This window comes from Lolium rigidum, chromosome 7 (assembly GCF_022539505.1).
Source record: "Lolium rigidum isolate FL_2022 chromosome 7, APGP_CSIRO_Lrig_0.1, whole genome shotgun sequence".
Classification (NCBI taxonomy): domain Eukaryota; kingdom Viridiplantae; phylum Streptophyta; class Magnoliopsida; order Poales; family Poaceae; genus Lolium; species Lolium rigidum.
Window position 1 is genome coordinate 13433505 of NC_061514.1, and position 20240 is coordinate 13453744.

The following is a 20240-nucleotide window of genomic DNA, read 5'->3' on the forward strand; positions in this document are numbered from 1 at the left end:
TTGTAATGCTTTATGTGATCTTGGTGCAAGTATTTCTGTTATGCCTAAGAAAATTTATAATATGCTTGACTTGCCACCGTTGAAAAATTGTTATTTGGATGTTAATCTTGCTTGATCATTCTACAAAGAAACCTTTGGGTAAAGTTGATAATGTTCGCATTACCGTTAACAATAATCTTGTTCCCGTTGATTTTGTTGTCTTGGATATTGAATGCAATGCATCTTGTCCCATTATATTGGGAAGACCTTTTCTTCGAACCGTTGGTGCTACTATTGATATGAAGGAAGGTAATATTAAATATCAATTTCCTCTCAAGAAAGGTATGGAACACTTCCCTAGAAAGAGAATGAAGGTACCTTATGATTCTATTATAAGAACAAATTATGATGTTGATGCTTCATCTCTTGATGTTACTTGATACACACTTTACGCGCCTAGGCTGAAAGGCGTTAAAGAAAAGCGCTTATGGGAGACAACCCATGTTTTTACCTACAGTAATTTGTTTTTATTTTGTGTCTTGGAAGTTGTTTACTACTGTAGCAACCTCTCCTTATCTTAGTTTTGTGTTTTGTTGTGCCAAGTTAAGCCGTTGATAGAAAAGTAAGTACTAGATTTGGATTACTGCGCAGTTCCAGATTTCTTTGCTGTCACGAATCTGAGCCCACTGCCCTGCAGGAAGCTCAGACAATTATGCAAATTTACGTGCATGATCCTCAGATATGTACGCAACTTTCATTCAATTTGAGCATTTTAATTTGAGCAAGTCTGGTGCCATTTTAAAATTCGTCAATACGAACTGTTCTGTTTTGACAGATTCTGCCTTTTATTTCGCATTGCCTCTTTCGCTATGTTGGATGAATTTCTTTGATCCACTAATGTCCAGTAGCATTATGCAATGTCCAGAAGTGTTAAGAATGATTGTGTCACCTCTGAATATGTCAATTTATATTGTGCACTAACCCTCTAATGAGTTGTTTCGAGTTTGGTGTGGAGGAAGTTTTCAAGGATCAAGAGAGGAGTATGATGCAACGTGATCAAGGAGAGTGAAAGCTCTAAGCTTGGGGATGCACCCGGTGGTTCACCCCTGCATATATCAAGAAGACTCAAGCGTCTAAGCTTGGGGATGCCCAAGGCATCCCCTTCTTCATCAACAAATTATCGGGTTCCTCCCCTGAAACTATATTTTTATTCGGCCACATCTTATGTGCTTTTTCTTGGAGCGTCGGTTTGTTTTTGTTTTTGTTTTGTTTGAATAAAATGGATCCTAGCATTCACTTTATGGGAGAGATACACGCTCCGCTGTAGCATATGGACAAATATGTCCTTGGTTTCTACTCATAGTATTCATGGCGAAGTTTCTCCTTCGTTAAATTGTTATATGGTTGGAATTGGAAAATGATACATGTAGTAATTGCTATAAATGTCTTGGGTAATGTGATACTTGGCAATTGTTGTGCTCATGTTTAAGCTCTTGCATCATATGCTTTGCACCTATTAATGAAGAAATACATAGAGCATGCTAAAATTTGGTTTGCATATTTGGTTTCTCTAAGGTCTAGATAATTTCTAGTTTTGAGTTTGAACAACAAGGAAGACGGTATAGAGTCTTATAATGTTTACAATATGTCTTTTATGTGAGTTTTGCTGTACCGTTCATCCTTGTGTTTGTTTCAAATAACCTTGCTAGCCTAAACCTTGTATCGAGAGGGAATACTTCTCATGCATCCAAAATACTTGAGCCAACCACTATGCCATTTGTGTCCACCATACCTACCTATGCTACATGGTATTTTCCCGCCATTCCAAAGTAAATTGCTTGAGTGCTACCTTTAAAATCCCATCATTCACCTTTGCAATATATAGCTCATGGGACAAATAGCTTAAAAACTATTGTAGTATTGAATATGTAATTATGCACTTTATCTCTTATTAAGTTGCTTGTTGTGCGATAACCATGTTCATCGGGGAACGCCATCAACTCATTGTTGAATTTCATGTGAGTTGCTATGCATGTTCGTCTTGTCCGAAGTAAGGGCGATCTACACTGAGTTGAATGGTTTGAGCATGCATATTGTGAGAGAAGAACATTGGGCCGCTAACTAAAGCCATGATTCATGGTGGAAGTTTCAGTTTTGGACAAATATCCTCAAATCTCTAATGAGAAAAGAATTAATTGTTGTCAAATGCTTAAAGCATTAAAAGAGGAGTCCATTATCCGTTGTCTATGTTGTCCCGGTATGGATGTCTAAGTTGAGAATAATCAAAAGCGAGAAATCCAAATGCGAGCTTTCTCTTTAGACCTTTGTACGAGGCGGCATAGAGGTACCCCTTTGTGAAACTTGGTTAAAGCATATGTATTGCGGTGATAATCCAAGTAGTCCAAGCTAATTAGGACAAGGTGCGGGCACTATTGGTACACTATGCATGAGGCTTGCAACTTATAAGATATAATTTACATGATGCATATGCTTTATTACTACCGTTGACAAAATTGTTTCATGTTTTCAAAATCAAAGCTCTAGCACAAATATAGCAATCGATGCTTTTCCTCTATGAGGACCATTCTTTTACTTTCAATGTTGAGTCAGTTCACCTATTTCTCTCCACCTCAAGAAGCAAACACTTGTGTGAAGCTGTGCATTGATTCTTACATACTTGCTTATTGCACTTATTATATTACTCTATGTTGACAATATCCATGAGATATACATGTTACAAGTTGAAAGCAACCGCTGAAACTTAATCTTCTTTTGTGTTGCTTCAATACCTTTACTTTGAATTATTGCTTTATGAGTTAACTCTTATGCAAGACTTATTGATGCTTGTCTTGAAGTGCTATTCATGAAAAGTCTTTGCTTTATGATTCACTTGTTTACTCATGTCATACACATTGTTTTGATCGCTGCATTCACTACATATGCTTTACAAATAGTATGATCAAGATTATGATGGCATGTCACTCCGGAAATTATCTGTGTTATCGTTTTACCTGCTCGGGACGAGCAGAACTAAGCTTGGGGATGCTGATACGTCTCCAACGTATCGATAATTTCTTGTGTTCCATGCCACTTTATTGATGTTATCTACATGTTTTATGCACACTTTATGTCATATTCGTGCATTCTAACCTATTAACAAGATGCCGAAGTGCCAGTTGTTGTTTTCTGCTGTTTTTGGTTTCAGAAATCCTAGTAAAGAAATATTCTCGGAATTGGACGAAATAAAAGCCCAGAGGCCTATTTTCTCACGAAGCTTCCAGAAGACCGAAGACGAAACGAAGTGGGGCCACAGGGGAGCCAAACCCTAGGGCGGCGCGGCCCCCTTGGCCGCGCCGCCTCTGTCATCCGGGGCCCCCGTGCCCCCTCTCGACTTGCCCTTCCGCCTACTTAAAGCCTCCGTGACGAAACCCCCGGTACCGAGAGCCACGATACGGAAAACCTTCCGGAGACGCCGTCACCGCCGATCCCATCTCGGGGGATCCGAGGAGATCGCCTCCGGCACCCTGCCGGAGAGGGGAATCATCTCCCGGAGGACTCTACACCGCCATGGTCGCCTCCGGAGTGATGAGTGAGTAGTCTACCCCTGGACTATGGGTCCATAGCAGTAGCTAGATGGTTGTCTTCTCCCCATTGTGCTATCATTGTCGGATCTTGTGAGCTGCCTATCATGATCAAGATCATCTATATGTAATTCTATATGTTGCGTTTGTTGGGATCCGATGAATAGAGAATACTTGTTATGTTGATTATCAAAGTTATGCTTATGTGTTGTTTATGATCTTGCATGCTCTCCGTTACTAGTAGATGCTCCGGCCAAGTAGATGCTTTTAACTCCAAGAGGGAGTACTTATGCTCGATAGTGGGTTCATGCCTGCATTGACACCAGGACAGGTGACGAAGGTTCTAAGGTTGTGTTGTGCTTGTTGCCACTAGGGATAAAACATTGATGCTATGTCTAAGGATGTAGTTGTTGATTACATTACGCACCATACTTAATGCAATTGTCCGTTGCTTTGCAACTTAATACTTGGAGGGGGTTCGGATGATAACCTGAAAGTGGACTTTTTAGGCATAGATGCGAGTTGGATGGCGGTCTATGTACTTTGTCGTAATGCCCAATTAAATCTCACTATACTCATCATAATATGTATGTGCATTGTCATGCTCTCTTTATTTGTCAATTGCCCAACCGTAATTTGTTCACCCAACATGCTGTTCGTCTTATGGGAGAGACACCTCTAGTGAACTCGTGGACCCCGGTCCAATTCTCTTTATCGAAATACAATCTACTGCAATACTTGTTTTTACTGTTTTCTCTGCAAACAATCATCTTCCACACAATACGGTTAATCCTTTGTTACGACAAGCCGGTGAGATTGACAACCTCACCTGTTTCGTTGGGGCAAAGTACTTTGGTTGTGTTGTGCGGGTTCCACGTTGGCGCCGGAATCTCCGGTGTTGCGCCGCACTACATCCCGCCGCCATCAACCTTCAACGTGCTTCTTGGCTCCTCCTGGTTCGATAAACCTTGGTTTCTTTCTGAGGGAAAACTTGCTGCTGTGCGCATCATACCTTCCTCTTGGGGTTGCCCAACGAACGTGTGAAATACACGCCATCACAGTAATATGAGAACAGTAGTAATAGTAACACAGCAGCAGCAGCAGTAATATGAGAGCAATGGCACCAGAAAATAGTTGATACTACTTCCAATGACATATAAAACGAGTATATGATGATGAAAGATGGACCGGGGTTCCCAGCTATCTACACTAGTGGTAATTCTCCAATAACAAGTGTTGGGTGAACAAATTACAGTTGGGCAATTGATAGGATTGAAATAGCATTAAGACAGAACATCAAGATTATTAATCATGTAGGGCATGTTTTCCATATATAGTCATACGTGCTCGCAATGAGAAACTTGTACAACATCTTTTGTCCTACCAGCCGGTGGCAGCCGGGCCTCAAGGGAATCTACTGGCAATTAAGGTACTCCTTTTAATAGAGCACCGGAGCAAAGCATTAACACTTGGTGAAAACATGTGATCCTCATATCACAGCCTTCCCCTCCGGTTGTCCCAATTTCGTCACTTTGGAGCCTCGGGTTCCGGACAGCAATATGTGCAAACAACTTGTAGATACAATCTAAGCAATAAGTATAGAGCTTAAATCTAAGATCATGCCACTCGGGCCCTAGTGACAAGCATTAAACACAACAAGATTGCAAGGCAACAATAACTTCACAAACTTTATAGATAAACTAATCATAATGTAACAATCCATCGGATCCCGACAAACACAACACCGATTACATCAGATGAATCTCAATCATGTAAGGCAGCTCATGAGATCATTGTATTGAAGTACATGGAGGAGAGAGTACCAACTAGCTACAGCTAGAACTCGTAGTCCATGGGGGAACTACTCACGGAGCATGATGGAGGTGGTGGCGTTGATGGAGATGGTTTCCGGGGGCACTTCCCCGTCCCGGCAGGGTGCCGGAACAGAGACTTCTGTCCCCCGAAACGAAGTTTAGCGATGGTGGCGGCGCCCCTAGAGTCTTTCTGGAGTTTCGTCAATTGGTGTCGACGTTTTAGGTCAGGACGGCTTAAATAGGCGAAGAGGCGGAGTCGGAGGGGCCACGGGGCCTTCTCACACTAGGGGGGCGCGCCCCCCCTTGGGCCGCGCCGCCCACACGTGTGGGGCCCCCAGGGCTCCCCTCTGGTCCCACTCTGGCTTTCTGGAAGCTTCCGGGAAAAATAAGGTTCTGGGCGTTGATTTCGTCCGATTCCGAGAATATTGCCCGAACAGCCTTCTACGGAACCAAAAACAACGAGAAAACAGAAGCGGCACTTCGGCATCTTGTTAATAGGTTAGTTCCGGAAAACGCATAAAAACATTATAAAGTGCAAGCAAAACATGTAAGTATTGTCATAAAACAAGCATGGAACATCAGAAATTATAGGTACGTTGGAGACGTATCAGGGCTGCAGAGAGTTGAGAATCGAGAGGTCTGTACATGGTTGGAGGATACATGCGAGCGATACTTTTTCTCTATATGGATGACAGTATAATATACGGATTGGGCCACCAATATCATCTTAGGTGTTCTACAATTGCTCATGATTGATATGTAATTCACGTTTGACGTTTTTACTTTGAGACTTTTGAGACTCCCGAACGGCTGTGTGCATCCTGATTATGCAGTGGCTGGATGTAATTGCTCGATCAAGTAATAAAGAACCCATTATCAAAAAAGAAGTAATATGAATCAGAGGGAGTAGTGTATTTTAGCTGATAGCTATGGAGTACCAATATGTCTTAGTTGTACGCGTGTGCACCGGCTGATAGGTGATAGCTACTTATGACGGATCCAACTACACATGTTCTCTAAATACATCTATTTGTGAGGCTCCGCCGGTGTACACGCATACAACTAAGACATACTATTCCTAATCATATTTCACTAATGTGAATCAACAACTTCTCGAGAAACGCAGTTTCATTAGTTTTACACCGCTTACTCTACACAATCAATCTTGGCATACTCATGTTTGAGATCAAAGATAACTTACATGTACATTTTCGTGAAACTGTAACAAGGTGCATAAAAACCTCTACCAATAGTCTAACTGTAGATCGGTACTCTTACTTCGAAATTAGTTACAGGTGTGTCCATTTGTACATCGAAACTAGCTACATGTGTGTTCGCTTGCATATGTCATATGTAGTGGTGCTGCAATGTTAAAATATCCAAATTATCGTAATAATCCAACATCTAAAATAATAGTTTATATAGAATGTGCATATATTGAAAATCTCATGGAACCTCAAAAAAAATATTTTCATGATTAAACACTAGAAACAATCATCATAAATGTAATATACATTAGAAGTCAAATTAGCTCGATACTTGCAGTATATTTGTTTTTCAAACTAAACATTGTTATGAAAAGCAATTCCACTTGTCTAAAGATTTCTCTTTCTCCACACCGGGTCCCCTCGTTCTTAGCCCACTACCAAGAAAATAGCCCTAAGCTAGTTTTCCTAGATTGCCGCCCACTCCACGACAAACCTTGGTCTAGGAGCTCAGCAGGACCAAGCCGGCGAGCCATTTGGTGCAAGGGAATTACCGATGTCACTACAAGGAACCCTTCAGTTTCATGACGCTTCAAAAACGTCACTAAATCGTCAGTATAATCGGTTTTTGACGTTTTCCCAAACGTCGAAAGTTGAGCGTCTGTAATGGTCGGTAGTGACGATCTTTGTAGGAACGTCATAGATGATTGTAGTGGCGGAGCGTGATGATAAAACTAGGTGGGGCCAATTTCATCAGCCCATGAGATAGCCCGGGCCAAAATAGCAATATGTAAACATATTTTACTTTTTATGGACCAAATTTACTGTTTAAAGGGGAAATTATGTATGGAAGACTGGGCCACAACCCTGGATGGCCTCCAAGACGCGCCGCCCCTGGATGATTGTGACGTTCTAGAAACGTCATAGTTTTGATGATGTTTTAAAAATGTCATTATTGATCCGAACATGCAACGCCAGGTCCGACGTGGCAAAATTGTGACGGAAAAATAACATCGTTATCTCAAATCAGCTCGGTCCATTCAATTTGTTATATGGGCCAAGCCCAGTAATGCTGATTTTTTTCATCTTTATTGGGCCTTGTCATGTTACGAGCCCAATTCTTATGACCTTGACCTTTTTAGCTTCAATTTTTTGGGCCCATTGTTTTTGGGCCTCGTTTTTTTTCGCGAGCATCTCGAATTGGGCCTTGGCCTTTTTAGGGTCCATTTTCAGTTTTTGGTCTTCGCCTTCTTTGGTACATTCCTTATCGGGCCATGGGATTTTTTGGTTGAGTTATCTCATGGGCATGGCCTTCTTGGTGTCCATTTCAGTTTTGGGCGCTGGCGTTTTTACGGTCCGGTTATTTTATGGGCTTTCCTTTTTAGCCTTTTTAATTCCTGCTTGCTCGCATATACAAACCAAATTTTGGTTGGGCTGTAGCCTTTTAAAATTCCATATATTTCCAGGCTACTTTTGGCCTTGGCTTTTTAACAAACAACAATAGCCCAACAGGGACAACATTTAAATTAGGAAATTCAGCAACTAAATATAATAAAAAACATTGCAAATCTCCAAAATTCATAGCAGCATCACAACCATATAGCAAAATGACTAGGTTCACATGTTCGCATATTCACCAACATGTTCAACAACAAGTTCACAGATTCATCAAAATGACAACCAATTCGCAACAAAAAGGTTCCAGAAAGGACAAACCTCCTAGGATATAAGACGAAGTTTCACACCAAAATGACATACGCCCAGCAGCAGCTTCACAACAAAACCCTCTCTAATTCCCAACAGAGTTGTTGTTAGCTCCAAACAAGGCCATCATGCGAGCAACCGTGGCATCATTATCTTCATCCCGCGTGAGCAGCGCCTCGTAATCCTTGTCACGTTGAGCTTGTGTGGCTTCAACTGCATCCGCCTTCGTCTTGATGGCAGCCACTTCTTCCGTTGACTTTTTCTTGATGGCAGCCAACTCCTCTTTCATCTCTGCACTTTGGTCCTAGGATCTCTTGAGCCGATCTTCCAGATCAACAACATGAGCAGATACAACAGCTGCACTAGACTTGTTCAGCTTACAACTGGAACCGGACTGAAGGCCAACGTTTTTCACGAATGTGCTTCTTGGGCAATCCTTGGTAAGAACTTTTGAAACCACTACAATAGCAGACTTTGGCAGTGCGCCTTCTGGCATAGGAATAGCCATCTCAGTATCCATATTGTCTCGGAGATCAGTTTCCAAAAGAGTTTCCAAAAGATGCATGTATATTCAGAAAAGCACAAGTGCAATAATGGTTCACAACTGTGAAATACAAATTGTTATAATTTATACTAAATATTTTGACTTTTAATAGATCCATAAGTTACTAAAAACTTACCTAGTTTATTTTTTATAGAAACAATAAAACATATTGTGTTTTTCAATGTGAAGGTTCACTTTACAAAATTCAGCTGCCTATCATTATAATACAACAATGGTGAATTAGGTTGCCACAATGAAAATGTTTTTTTAAGTTCAGTTTCATGAATTGTATTGAATTGCGCTCCCTCTCGATCACAAAATACTAAGATAATGAAAAACAAATTACATTCAATACAAAATGTATGTCTCGTAGATGATCTACAAACTATATGTGTGTGTATTCGTGTCTATTTTACTATATGTAAATATACTATAGAGACTTCTACAATATATGAGTATAAGAAATATCCTACCACAACATGTACGGACAAAAGCAAATACCCACTCAGTTAGGAATATCCATGTTGGTTGTCCAAATAAGGTTGTTAGATGTAGATACCGTAGAAGAATCATGTATGGAAACATCCACCATTGATAACAAACGCAACCACGATAGCACAAAAACGAAGTGTGATCACAATACCATTTGAACATATATACAAGTGGAAATACCCATATCTAAAACAAAACAAAAAGTTAGATTCTAATCCCCTAGCCCTTGTGTTTTACGACGATCTTCTCATTGTAGCTGAGATCTCTTGTTGGTGGCCTAGAGGTTAGACTCATAGAGAAAAATAATCATAAAACTGTGGGCGGGAAGAGGAAAGGAGTGCGGGTGATGGCGTCGAGCACGAAAAGTTAGGAAAAAAACAGAAAGAAAACACAAGCAATAAAAGGTCATTAGATGGGAAGAAGTGGGCAACTAGGACCAATACACAACGACATTGGGAGGAGGCGTTCTGGCTCATAGGAGCAAATGCTCCCATTATACAAAATAATTAAAAAACAATTTTAAAGATGGCAAAAAATGCTGACATAATTTTTTTGGTGTACATCATGACATTCTATGTTAGTGCACAAGTTTTCGTGGTGAAACAACATTTTATGTGGCGTGTACAAAAAAGACAAAAAAATGTCCTGTACTTAGTCATATTATAGCATCACAATTTGTCTTTTTTACAGGAGCCACAATTTTTTTTTAGTTTTTTTTTAAAACTTGTGTACGAACATAAAATGTGTAGGTGTACGTGTAAAATTTTATTTTAAAATTTTTTGACACTTCGAAATGTTGATTCACATAATGGGAGCAAATGCTCCTATGAGCCAAAGTGAATATCGCACGACATTGTCTCAGCTCAACCCCGTGGTCACCATACAGGCGGACACGAGGCAAGGATCACTGCAAAAAAAAGCGTACGACGGCGGTCTCACATTGACAATGCATCCTTCCATCGTCCACTAGCTAGCTATAGAACAGTTCAGCTCTTTCATAAAATGTTTAGTGGGTTCCCATGTTAGTTTTATTTATAGTGCATTTTGCTTGTTGTAGTGTAATTTTAACACTAAAATTCAAACTTAAAAAGCAAAATACACTATAAATGAAATTTTGGCTGGATCCAACCTTGACACCTTACGTTTTCGGCTTGTCGTAAGTAGAAATGATATTTGGAAGAGAATTCGTGGTGATGCAAGCGTCAACGGTCCATGAGGTTGGTGGAGAAAAGGAGTCCGTTGATCCACACATTGATACTAGCAAGGCATGATGACCTAATTAATTGGCGAGTAGAAGATCAGCTCTAAATTCTCATGTGCCGGGCGAGCACACTTGCTGTTAATAATGGAGGATCGACCAATCGACACTCGGATTTGAAGGCCCCGGCACCAAACGAACTGATTAAGAAACTCAAAGATGCTGCCGGGTGACGTGCCGGATGGAATGTTGTTTTGACCCGCAATCAACAATGTATTCGGACGTCTCAATCAGATGTTAAGACTCGTGAACGAACTACTTCACCTAATGTGCGTGCATAGATTAAGCAGGTGACAACGACTCAACGAGCTGTCAGCACAGTGTGTGCCAGTGTGTGTGACTGCAGCCGCTAACAATGGATATGGATTAGAAGATGAAAACTCTTGGGATTTTGTTCTTGCTGGGAAGGGAAAGCCGCGTACAGCCAGTCCAGGCCAGGCCAGCGACTGAAACGAGCAGTATGGCTCGTCAGTGCTCAAATAACAATAGATGATTCAAGTAACAATGTCACGTTTGCTACCTTTTTTCTTTGAACATTGGTCAGTCCCCAAGGACCGAGGGTTTTCATTGATTAACATAGGTGTAAGTACATTTTACAAAATGGCCTTAGAAAAGCAAGAAATTATAAACAAGCCCTTACAAATTGCATAGATGACCTCAAATTATAAACATAGAAAGCAATCGAGGCCAGTTCCTTCTTCCCGGCACATCCGCTTTGCAGTGCAGTCAACCTCACCGTCACTGGGGACAGAACCACTTGGTGCATTCAGGCGGGAGCTCGCTGCACCGGAGCCAAAAGGGACTCCGCAGTGGCATGAAAGCCTCGAGGTTGAAGTCGAACTTTAGACGTCGACCGGAAGGAACCGTCTCCGACGCTAGCGGAGTGAGTGGCCGCCTTTCGGCCATGAAGTACACCGATGGATCACGTTTGCTACCTGATGCAAAGTTTACCCATATGTATCCTGGATTAGAAGATGCACAAAAATGGAACATGGATTGACCGCATAAGCATCATCGGGGAATAACGTGCGTGCCCATCTTGGCTGATGACTTCAGCCAGCGCCCAGATGGCCTCCAATTCACCAAGAACAATGCCAGTGGTGTCCTAGTTGTCCTGGCGGTGGGGATGAGGGATTTGATTGATTTTCTTGTATATTTTCTACGGTTATTTCTGCTAAATTGTAGGACCGTTTCGTGCTTTCCATTTCTTTCAGGTCATATGATAGCTTTGTACCTCACCGTCAATGATATTAATGCAGCTCTCGACCCTTTTATAACTTTCCCTTGTTAAACGAAAGACATGAAAAATTCAGTCCACTAGCTTCCCGGCCTCACCACCTTTTGCTAAGGACTGCACCCCACACGTGTCCGATCGGTCAAACCCGTGGATTAGTGTTTTCACTCTTAAGAAGGATCGGCCAGAGAAACAAACAATGGTGACTCATTCTCACATCCTTCCCGGACGCAACAATCTTGTCCATCTTCAGCGGTCCTATCCATTTTGCATCGGCATTCTTTTCCCTCACGGCAAGACACCGGGCACCACACTTTTTGATCGCAGACGCCCTCTCTGCCAACATCAGCCCTTTCTTCGGGGCTTTGGCCTTGGTCTCTTTGTTTGGTGCTTGGACATGCACTGATTGAGATCGCACGACCCTAAATCAGACAGGGCGGGGTAGGAAGATTAGCGGCAACCAAGAGCTCGCGGAAATGTCCATGAAGACAACTCGACGGGGCGGGGAAGGAAGATTGGCGGCAACCAAGAGCTCCCGGCGCGGGGCTGAAATGTCACCCCGGACAACTACAACTACTCGGGTGAATGAGGGGAGCGTGAAATGCGAGCGGCGGAACCAGCCATATCTAGGTTTGGGCGAACCCCTGAATATTTTTCCTGGCCGGGTTGTTTTCTGCTATTTTCTTGGTAGGTTTTTGTTTAGCCAATATCCGGATAACTGTATGTTACTATTCGGGGACTTTTGTCTCACATAAATGGCAAGGCTGACCGGTCACGTTGTAAGAGGAAGATCACGAAATTCGACACCTCCGGTCAATGTAGCTCTCATGATCCTGTCCCAAACCAACCAATGTGCATTTTTTTTGTTTTCCCTTTTCAGCACCTCATCAGAAGTTATGAATCAACCTTGAATACAGTATTCAAAATTTCAATAAAAATTTCAGATTTATGGATACCTGCCTCGTAATTCCAGGCTACATTCCAAGTAATCCAAAGTCAAAATAGAATTTGAGTAAAAGATAATACAACTTCAATAAAATATGGTGGTAATTTTTCCAAAATTCTTTCTAAATTTCAGAAATTTCGGTGAGTTCCCACATATTTAAGTTCATCAGAGAGACGGGATGGAGGCTTAATACAGTAAACTTGGATGGCTTGCATAGTTGCATGGAGCTCTAGTCTACACAACGACGTTTTTTTGCATCACAAGACATGTACTTTTGAGACCACTTGGACAGTTTATTCTGAAACTTGTAATCTCAAAAACTCTATGTATAGTTGTTCTTACTGTGGTTCTTCTCTATATGCACATTACAGATACATTAATGTACTGCATCTCCCCTGAAAAAAACGAAGCCAAACAGCAGCCATCGGACTATCACCGATGCAACCCGTAGTACCTATACACGGCCATTCATATATACTTCTACTACTATAACGCACGCCGTCGATCAGCGCAGCAGGTAGGCTGATGAGTAGAGCAACCACCAACCGCTAGCAGGCTAGCAGCCACCAGCTGAGCAGGCAGATCCCATCGATCAGCAAGAAGCGATCAGCAGATGACGCAGGAGTTTGGGTCGTCCTCGGCGCTGTGGACGACGTAGCGCGGCTGCGGCGGCGGCGGGTACCAGTGGTGCGGGTACACCGGCATGACCTGCTGCGTCTTGTTGGCGCCGGCACCGTCCTTCTTATCGTCCTTCTTGTCCCCTCCGGCGGCGGCGTCCTTCTTGTCGTCCTTCTTCTCCTCCTTTGCCGGGCCAACGGAGACGATCTGCGCGGTGGGGAAGAGCTTGCTGCGCAGCTTGGAGACGACGTCGACGGGGTCGACGGTGCCGATGACCGTCATCTTCTGGTCCTTCATGTCCACGGTGATCTGGTCGATGCCTGAGTAGGTCGCGTGCGTTGTTGCCGTCAGATTAGAAACCCAGAGCAAGGGCGAAGCAGAGCAAAGGACAAGAGGATGAAGCAGGGGAGCTAGCATACCGTGGAGGCCTGAGACGAGCTTGAGCGCCTTCTGCTTGTGCTTGTCGTCGTGCAGGTCCAGCTTGAGCACAACTTTCTGCAGCGCCGGAGAAACGAAAACAAAATCAGCAACCGGACCAGCAGCAATCAGAGGCTGTGGAAATCAGAACTGAATTCGCAGTTCAGTCGAGTGTAAGAAGTAGCGCTCACCTTCATCAGGCCGACCTAGAATTGGATCAGAATTGATCCTTCAACGGCGGCGTATCCCTCTTGTCGCGGAGCCCTGTGTGTAAGGAAGAAATCGCAGTCACTCCCTAGTCTAGCAAAAGCTTGAGCGCTTGCCATCGGGAAGATGGTATCAAGGTCGGTGTTACAAAAGACTCAATATGTAGATGACATAATAAGATTCTCCTGGCTATTTGCTGATAACGGTAAGTGCAGAGGTAGGTGTAGCTAGTTTTAAAATAAAAGTATCAATCCCATAGAGAGCCTACCAGCTATGCATGGTAAAATATTTGTTCCTAATTACAACTTACTAAAGAATGCACAGGATGCACTTAATTCTAAGAACAAGTTGAACTGAACTTCATTTTTTCAGTTCGCGTTTTTACGGGCTCTGCTAGAGATGCTCTAAGCTTCACTTTAAGACGAAAGACATCTAAGCACACAGATCCCCAACGGCCATAAGATTGAAACTTCACATTCAGTTCAAATTTCTGCTGGATTACATTGCAGAGTACAGTGGGGACGAATATTCCATGATTTGGGTAGTACAAGTGGACAACAGCCAATGGAAGCCAACGGAATAAGTAAAAATAACAACCACAACAAGCCCGTTACACACCAGAACAACATGATATGGTGCTGGGACACAAACTATATACTCCAAATGAGGGGGTTATTGTTATGACGAGACGACAATCTCCACGGCGCAATCACCTAGGGAATCCGGTGGAGCCTCCGTGATTTCTTCTTCCGTGCCTCGGAAAGAGGATGGACCCGCAACATCTTGGCCTCCATTTTGAAGGTGTTTCCTCTTCTCCGCTGAGAGATGAAACTTTTGTGTCCTTTGAAGCCTCTCTGGAAATGACTCCATCCCAGAGTGCGCCAACGCGAGCCAGACATAGGAGAGGTACTCTCCTCCGGAGCCTAATGCCTTGGCATGCAAGTACCCTCGGCATCTGCCGGCCGAAAAGCAAATCATCTCCACCCACACACCTTGGATCACCTTCCACATCTTCTCACTATCAAGATCTATCAGCCCTTCAGCAAGCACCCATGCACCGTAAATAAAACTCTCTTTTATTCTAGGATCTTGTGTAGATTTCACTTTCTGAATCACTTGCTTTGCAATTTGACGTTCTTCCAATATTGTGTCCTCCTCTCCCATCAGGATGGCCTCAATTTGATTGTAGGCAATTGCAAACAAACTTCTCCTACTTCCTGGCATTAGCATCTCAGGATTAGCTATCAATAGATGCATCATGTAGTTGGACATTTCACCACATTGTCGATTGTAGTAGAACGGAGATGTGTCTGTATGGTGAAAGCACAGATCTGTGGCTATGTGCCAGAGAAGGATGCTCTCATCGAATGGCTTCTCTAAGCTCCAACCCAAGCGTCCATGGCAACCCTCACGCTCAAGTGTCCACTGCCCTCTGATATCATTGAACTCCTTGTAACTCTCACCATCTATTATGAAGTCCTTCCACCCATCATGGACATGTCTGCGCACTAACATTGTAATCTTCTGGGATGAGTGGCATGACTGCATGGACCAGTATTGGTCAAGCAGATCTTTGCATCGTAAGCGAGTTGCCAAGCTCATCAGCATATCGTGCCTTTTGTTGTGGACAAGTTGTCCTAGAATGCTCCGCTGGGCAACTGTGTCAGGCCACTGAAACTGAAACGCAAACAGTATGCCTATGGAACAGAACTCTAGGACAAGGGTGCTGTACAATAGCACAACTGTCACGGCGACATCGTCACTTCTATATGCCTCCCTGTGGCTAGTGTGGAAGAGTACAATGGCAACTACTGGCAGAAAGAAACTGAGCAACCATGTGCGACAAACTACACTACAGCAGCATGCTCTGCAGCTATCACCATGAAATAAAGTCGTGCTTCTCGTGTAGAGAAGGTCAAAAGTGCCGGAGATCCCATTTCGGAGTGAAAGGTAGACTTCTTCATCGTCAACCCCCCAGAAGACTTTCAGATTTTCAAGGCGACGAGAATAAGTGTATGTGAAGTCTACAAATAGCTGTTGGGGGTCGAGATATTTTGTCCGTTTGAGTTTAGTGTCCGTGGGGGCCAAAACACAAGTCTTTGCTTCTTCAATGTATTTTTGGAGTTCTTCTTCTCTGTTGGCAGTTGTAGTCCTGTCAGCGAGATCGAATGAGTTGGTTAAGCTTTGGAAGCTAGCTAACTTGAGACTCCATGGCTTGGCAAAGCATTTGACGATTCCAGGGATGAAAATCAGAATCGCCACAGCCAGTAAGTTGCTATCAGCCGAGAACGACCATGACTTGCAAAACACATACAGGGCCACGGCGACCTATATATATATGATGATGTATAATGGATTAACGGTAGGGAGAATTCATATTAGATAGAAAAACTGGAGATGTGAAAGCAATCAGCGAACTGGTATAATTACTGAAGCCAAGAACTTGCCTGAGATAGTGCAGTGACAATATGACGCGTCCACAGCTCGTTGTCCTCGATGTTATAGGCAGTTATGAAGATCTGGCCACCACTAGTGGAAAACAGGCCTTTTGATCCGGGTGGTTAGGGCCTTTTGTCGCGGGCGGCCAGCCGCGACAAGCAAGGCGCGATAAAAGGGAGGCCTTTTATCCCGGGTCACTTACGACCCGCGACATAAGGTCCACCACGTGGCAGCCGCTGGCGCGCGGGGCACAGAGCCCTTTTGTCGCGGGCGGTATTACCACCCGCGACAAAAGGCCCTCTACGTGGCGCGCGCACAACGCTTACGCTTTAGGGTTTGAGGGTGCGGCACCCCTCCCCCCGCCACCGACCGCTTTGTTATATCATTTTTTTCGTTCGAAAATAAAAGTTGCATATATTTGTACGCTACTAGAAATTGTACACGTTCATTCAATATATATATATATAGATCGATCAAACAAATGTTGGAAGCAAAAGTCGATTCCTCTTTACATGTAGCCCTTACATATATATATACATTTAGCTCACGATCGACAAGCGGTACTAACGACCGTCTATTTGGAGGTAGAGCATCTATTTGGACTAAACAAGCCTTTGTTGTTTAGTACATCTTTAATCAAAAGTCCCGCCGGTTCCTCAGCGATTCCTAGTGCGTGTTCCTTTGGTTGGAGTCTGTCCGCATGAACTCGACCTATATACGAAAATGAGATGAGTATGACTATATCGGTCTTGATAACGAAATATTGATGATAATAAATAAAGTTGTGAACTTACGTTGAATTTATTATTGTTACGCTTCTCGATGGTTAACATGCGAATGGACTCGCAAACGTAGTATCCACATAGATTCGTCCCTTGTGGCTGCTTGGGGGCACGGTACGAGGAGTAAATGTTAGCTTCTCTGCCCGAGGTTTCGTTCTTACGATGTCTCTTGAAAGCGGTCCAAGCCACTGCCGAGGCAAAAGAATGATTGAATGAGTGGATAATTAATTGATATCTCACGAATGATAAAGCGCGACGATGAAGGAAATTACACTTGGAGCAACCACGCAAGTCCTGGAACCCGTCCACGCCTCTACTCGGTGGGTCTTTTACCTCAACTATTCCCTTATCGGGTTGAATGTCTAGTAGAATCCAGTGGAAGCTGCACATGTTATGCATATACGTCGGGAATTACACTTAACATCGAGTAAGAAAAATTGAATGTGCATAAAGATCATTAAGACTCTCACTCGTAGTTGTAAGGAAACAATATTGAATCACGAAATATTGCTCCCCCAAAAACCTTAGTAGGTTTCCCCCGTTTCTTGGGCATTAAACTTTACCGTTTGAGCATGTACTTTATACGGGTCAATAAACCCAATATTGATAATATTATTACTTTTGCATTCAGCGATCTTCGATCGCATAAGAGAACACATAAGATATAATGAGTATATATATGCAATGAAAACGAACATGAACTGAATGAAAATGAACTTATATGTAGTTAACAACTTACAAGCAATAGCAACTCATGAGAGATTTGTCGAGGGCATCTAGATTGAATAAGCGCCGAGTTCATTCATCTCAATATGGATCTCCTCCTTTCGGTAGTAATATTCCCATGGTATACTCGCCACGATGAACCTTATGTTCTCCTTGCATGCATCAAGGTACCAACGATGCAAATTCCGCATATGTGTTGGCAGTTTAAGCGGCTGCTGCTGTGCTGACCAAGTCGGCCCCGTAGACAAATTTAGGAGCTATATCGGCGGTGGGTGCTGCGGCATCTGCTGCATACATCAATTCCTCCACGGTAACGTCACGGGCAGCCGCTAGCTTTGCGGCTTCTTCCATATTGAAACCACCATGTTCCTGGTACAGCTTGGGAACATTAAGCACTTTGAGTGGTGGGATCGATTGTTTGGGCTGAGCACCGAGGAGGGGAACTTCCTTTCTCTTTTTGCCTTTTGTCGTTTGCTTGGCCTTGAGGGGTGCACTTGTTGAAGTTGACTTATTCTCGGTTGCACTTCTAGGCTGATGATTTGCTCGTGCCGGCAATGTCCTTCTCCTTAGCCTTTTCAGCATTCTTTGTGTCAATTACCTTCGCAAGAGTGCGTGTATAGTCATCCTTCTTCTCGTGTAAGTCATCTTGCGATGGTGTGTTCGGAAAACTAGTAGCATATGCTATTTGCTTCTCTGTGTATGGCTGCGGCGGCTGGAGGTTTTGGCTTATGAAAAAAATCATAATTGATTTTCTTAACAATGGCATCATTTTCCTCCGGGGTACGATCGTAAGGACGGGGGGAGGAACCTTTGGTACTTTTGGGAGGGCGACCTCTTGGGGACGAGGACTCTTGAAACGCTTCCGGCTGGGTGCATTCCGAGTCTTTTTGGGCGGAGGCGGCGGCGGCTGGAGATGGAGATGGACTACCGATGTCGTGGTCGACGTCGTACCCACGGGGTGATGGTGGCGACATGTGATCGGTAGGAGGAGGTGATGGTGGCCTGCGATCACCTGGAGGAGGTGATGGTGACCTGCTTGGGACGACCGGTACTAGGTGCTACCCAGCACGGCAGCTTGATATTCTTCTTTTCCCGAGAGAATGATTTCTCCCGAGCACCTCTGCGAGTGTAAGCCCCCATCACCTCCGGGGATATCGAGCTCCAATGTCCCCCACGACGGGACAAGCTGAATCCACCCCGACACGAGCATATCCGAGCTGGAATCGGATTGCCATGCCATGTTGCCGGCTCACCTTCGAGGTCCAAATGCCGGTAAGACATAGCCGACCGCCACCTTAACGAAACCTTCCTGAACACCTCATGGAGATCACAAGGTGTTTGCTCCTTGATTCCATCGAAGGGGTCGCCGGGACCGGCATCTATCATCATCCGTGTAGGAGGGGCCTCCGAGTCGGCCACGGCTGTCTGTCTCGTCGTCGAGATATTTCAGCGGTATTATCCGGCGGGCGCTGTCCTTTTAGTTCATTTATCTCCGCTGCTTGCTTGCTGAAGCTCCCGCTGCTGCTGGTCAAGTCGGCGTTGGAACTCGGCCATCTGGTCATTCTGCACCTCCGGTGGCGTTGTTTAGCTCTCGCTCGGCTTCTATAAGTCTCCGCGTCGGCCGGAAACCCAAGCGACCACGGAACACTAGGGCCGAAGCCTCTTGTTCGTCCTCCCTTCTCGGGATTACCGAGGACAAGCGTCGGCAAGTCTTTCTCTCTATCGGGAGCAAACTTTAGTTTTCCCGCCTTTATATCTGTCGTCACTTCAATCCATTTTTGCCTGGGTACCCTAACCACTGGTGTCACTTTCAACAATGTTCCCTGTCTTCATGTCATACTCACAGCCATGCGCGAGGAACCAATTTCGAGCCCTTGTGTCCCATCCTTCTCGCGTGGGTTACGGAGTGATCCCGTTCGGCTCCATCTCGGCCTCTTGTGCATCCCACTTAGGCATGGCTCTTCCGTAGCCCCCTCGCCCCGTATGATGGTGATACTTCTTCTCGCTTGCATTCTTCTTGTTTTTCGCTGACAGGTTCACAGCCTCCTCTGATTCTTTGTACCTCACAAATTCTTCCCAGTTATGCTCCTGCTTCGCTAGGTAGTTCTCGAATAATGGAGGCTTCTTGTCTTTCTTATAATTTTTCCATAACCGGTTCTTATACGCCGGAAAAGTTCCCCCATCTTCTTAAGAGCCCATTTCTTCACTAGCTCTCGCTGCTTAGCATTCTCGGACTCCGATCCCAAATCGGCAAAGTGAAATGTGCCATCGGGTCTACGAAAAGTGTGTCTTTG

General features: G+C 43.9%; 2 protein-coding genes across 2 annotated transcripts in view; both read right to left on the reverse strand.

Annotated features, from left to right (window-relative positions):
* The window catches only part of LOC124673597 (heavy metal-associated isoprenylated plant protein 39-like), a 38682-nt gene extending 24621 nt beyond the window's left edge, over positions 1 to 14061 (reverse strand). The window contains exon 1 of the mRNA XM_047209646.1: positions 13984 to 14061. Within this exon, the coding sequence (XP_047065602.1) occupies positions 13984 to 13989 (6 nt within the window). The 5' untranslated portion in view covers positions 13990 to 14061. The remainder of the gene's footprint in view (positions 1 to 13983) is intronic.
* Positions 13050 to 14024, reverse strand: LOC124673598 (heavy metal-associated isoprenylated plant protein 39-like). The gene is made up of 3 exons (XM_047209648.1): positions 13984 to 14024; positions 13795 to 13870; positions 13050 to 13695 (listed from the first exon to the last, which is right to left on the reverse strand). Exons 1-3 carry the CDS (start codon positions 13987 to 13989, stop codon positions 13364 to 13366), a joined length of 414 nt encoding a protein of 137 aa, XP_047065604.1. The 5' UTR covers positions 13990 to 14024; the 3' UTR covers positions 13050 to 13363.
* Positions 14062 to 20240: the final 6179 nt, after the last annotated feature.

Coding starts and splice junctions, on each gene's coding strand:
- LOC124673598 (XM_047209648.1), bottom strand. Junction 13,696..13,794: donor GCTCGTCTCAGGCCTCCACG/GTATGCTAGCTC, acceptor CGACCTACTCAG/GCATCGACCAGATCACCGTG.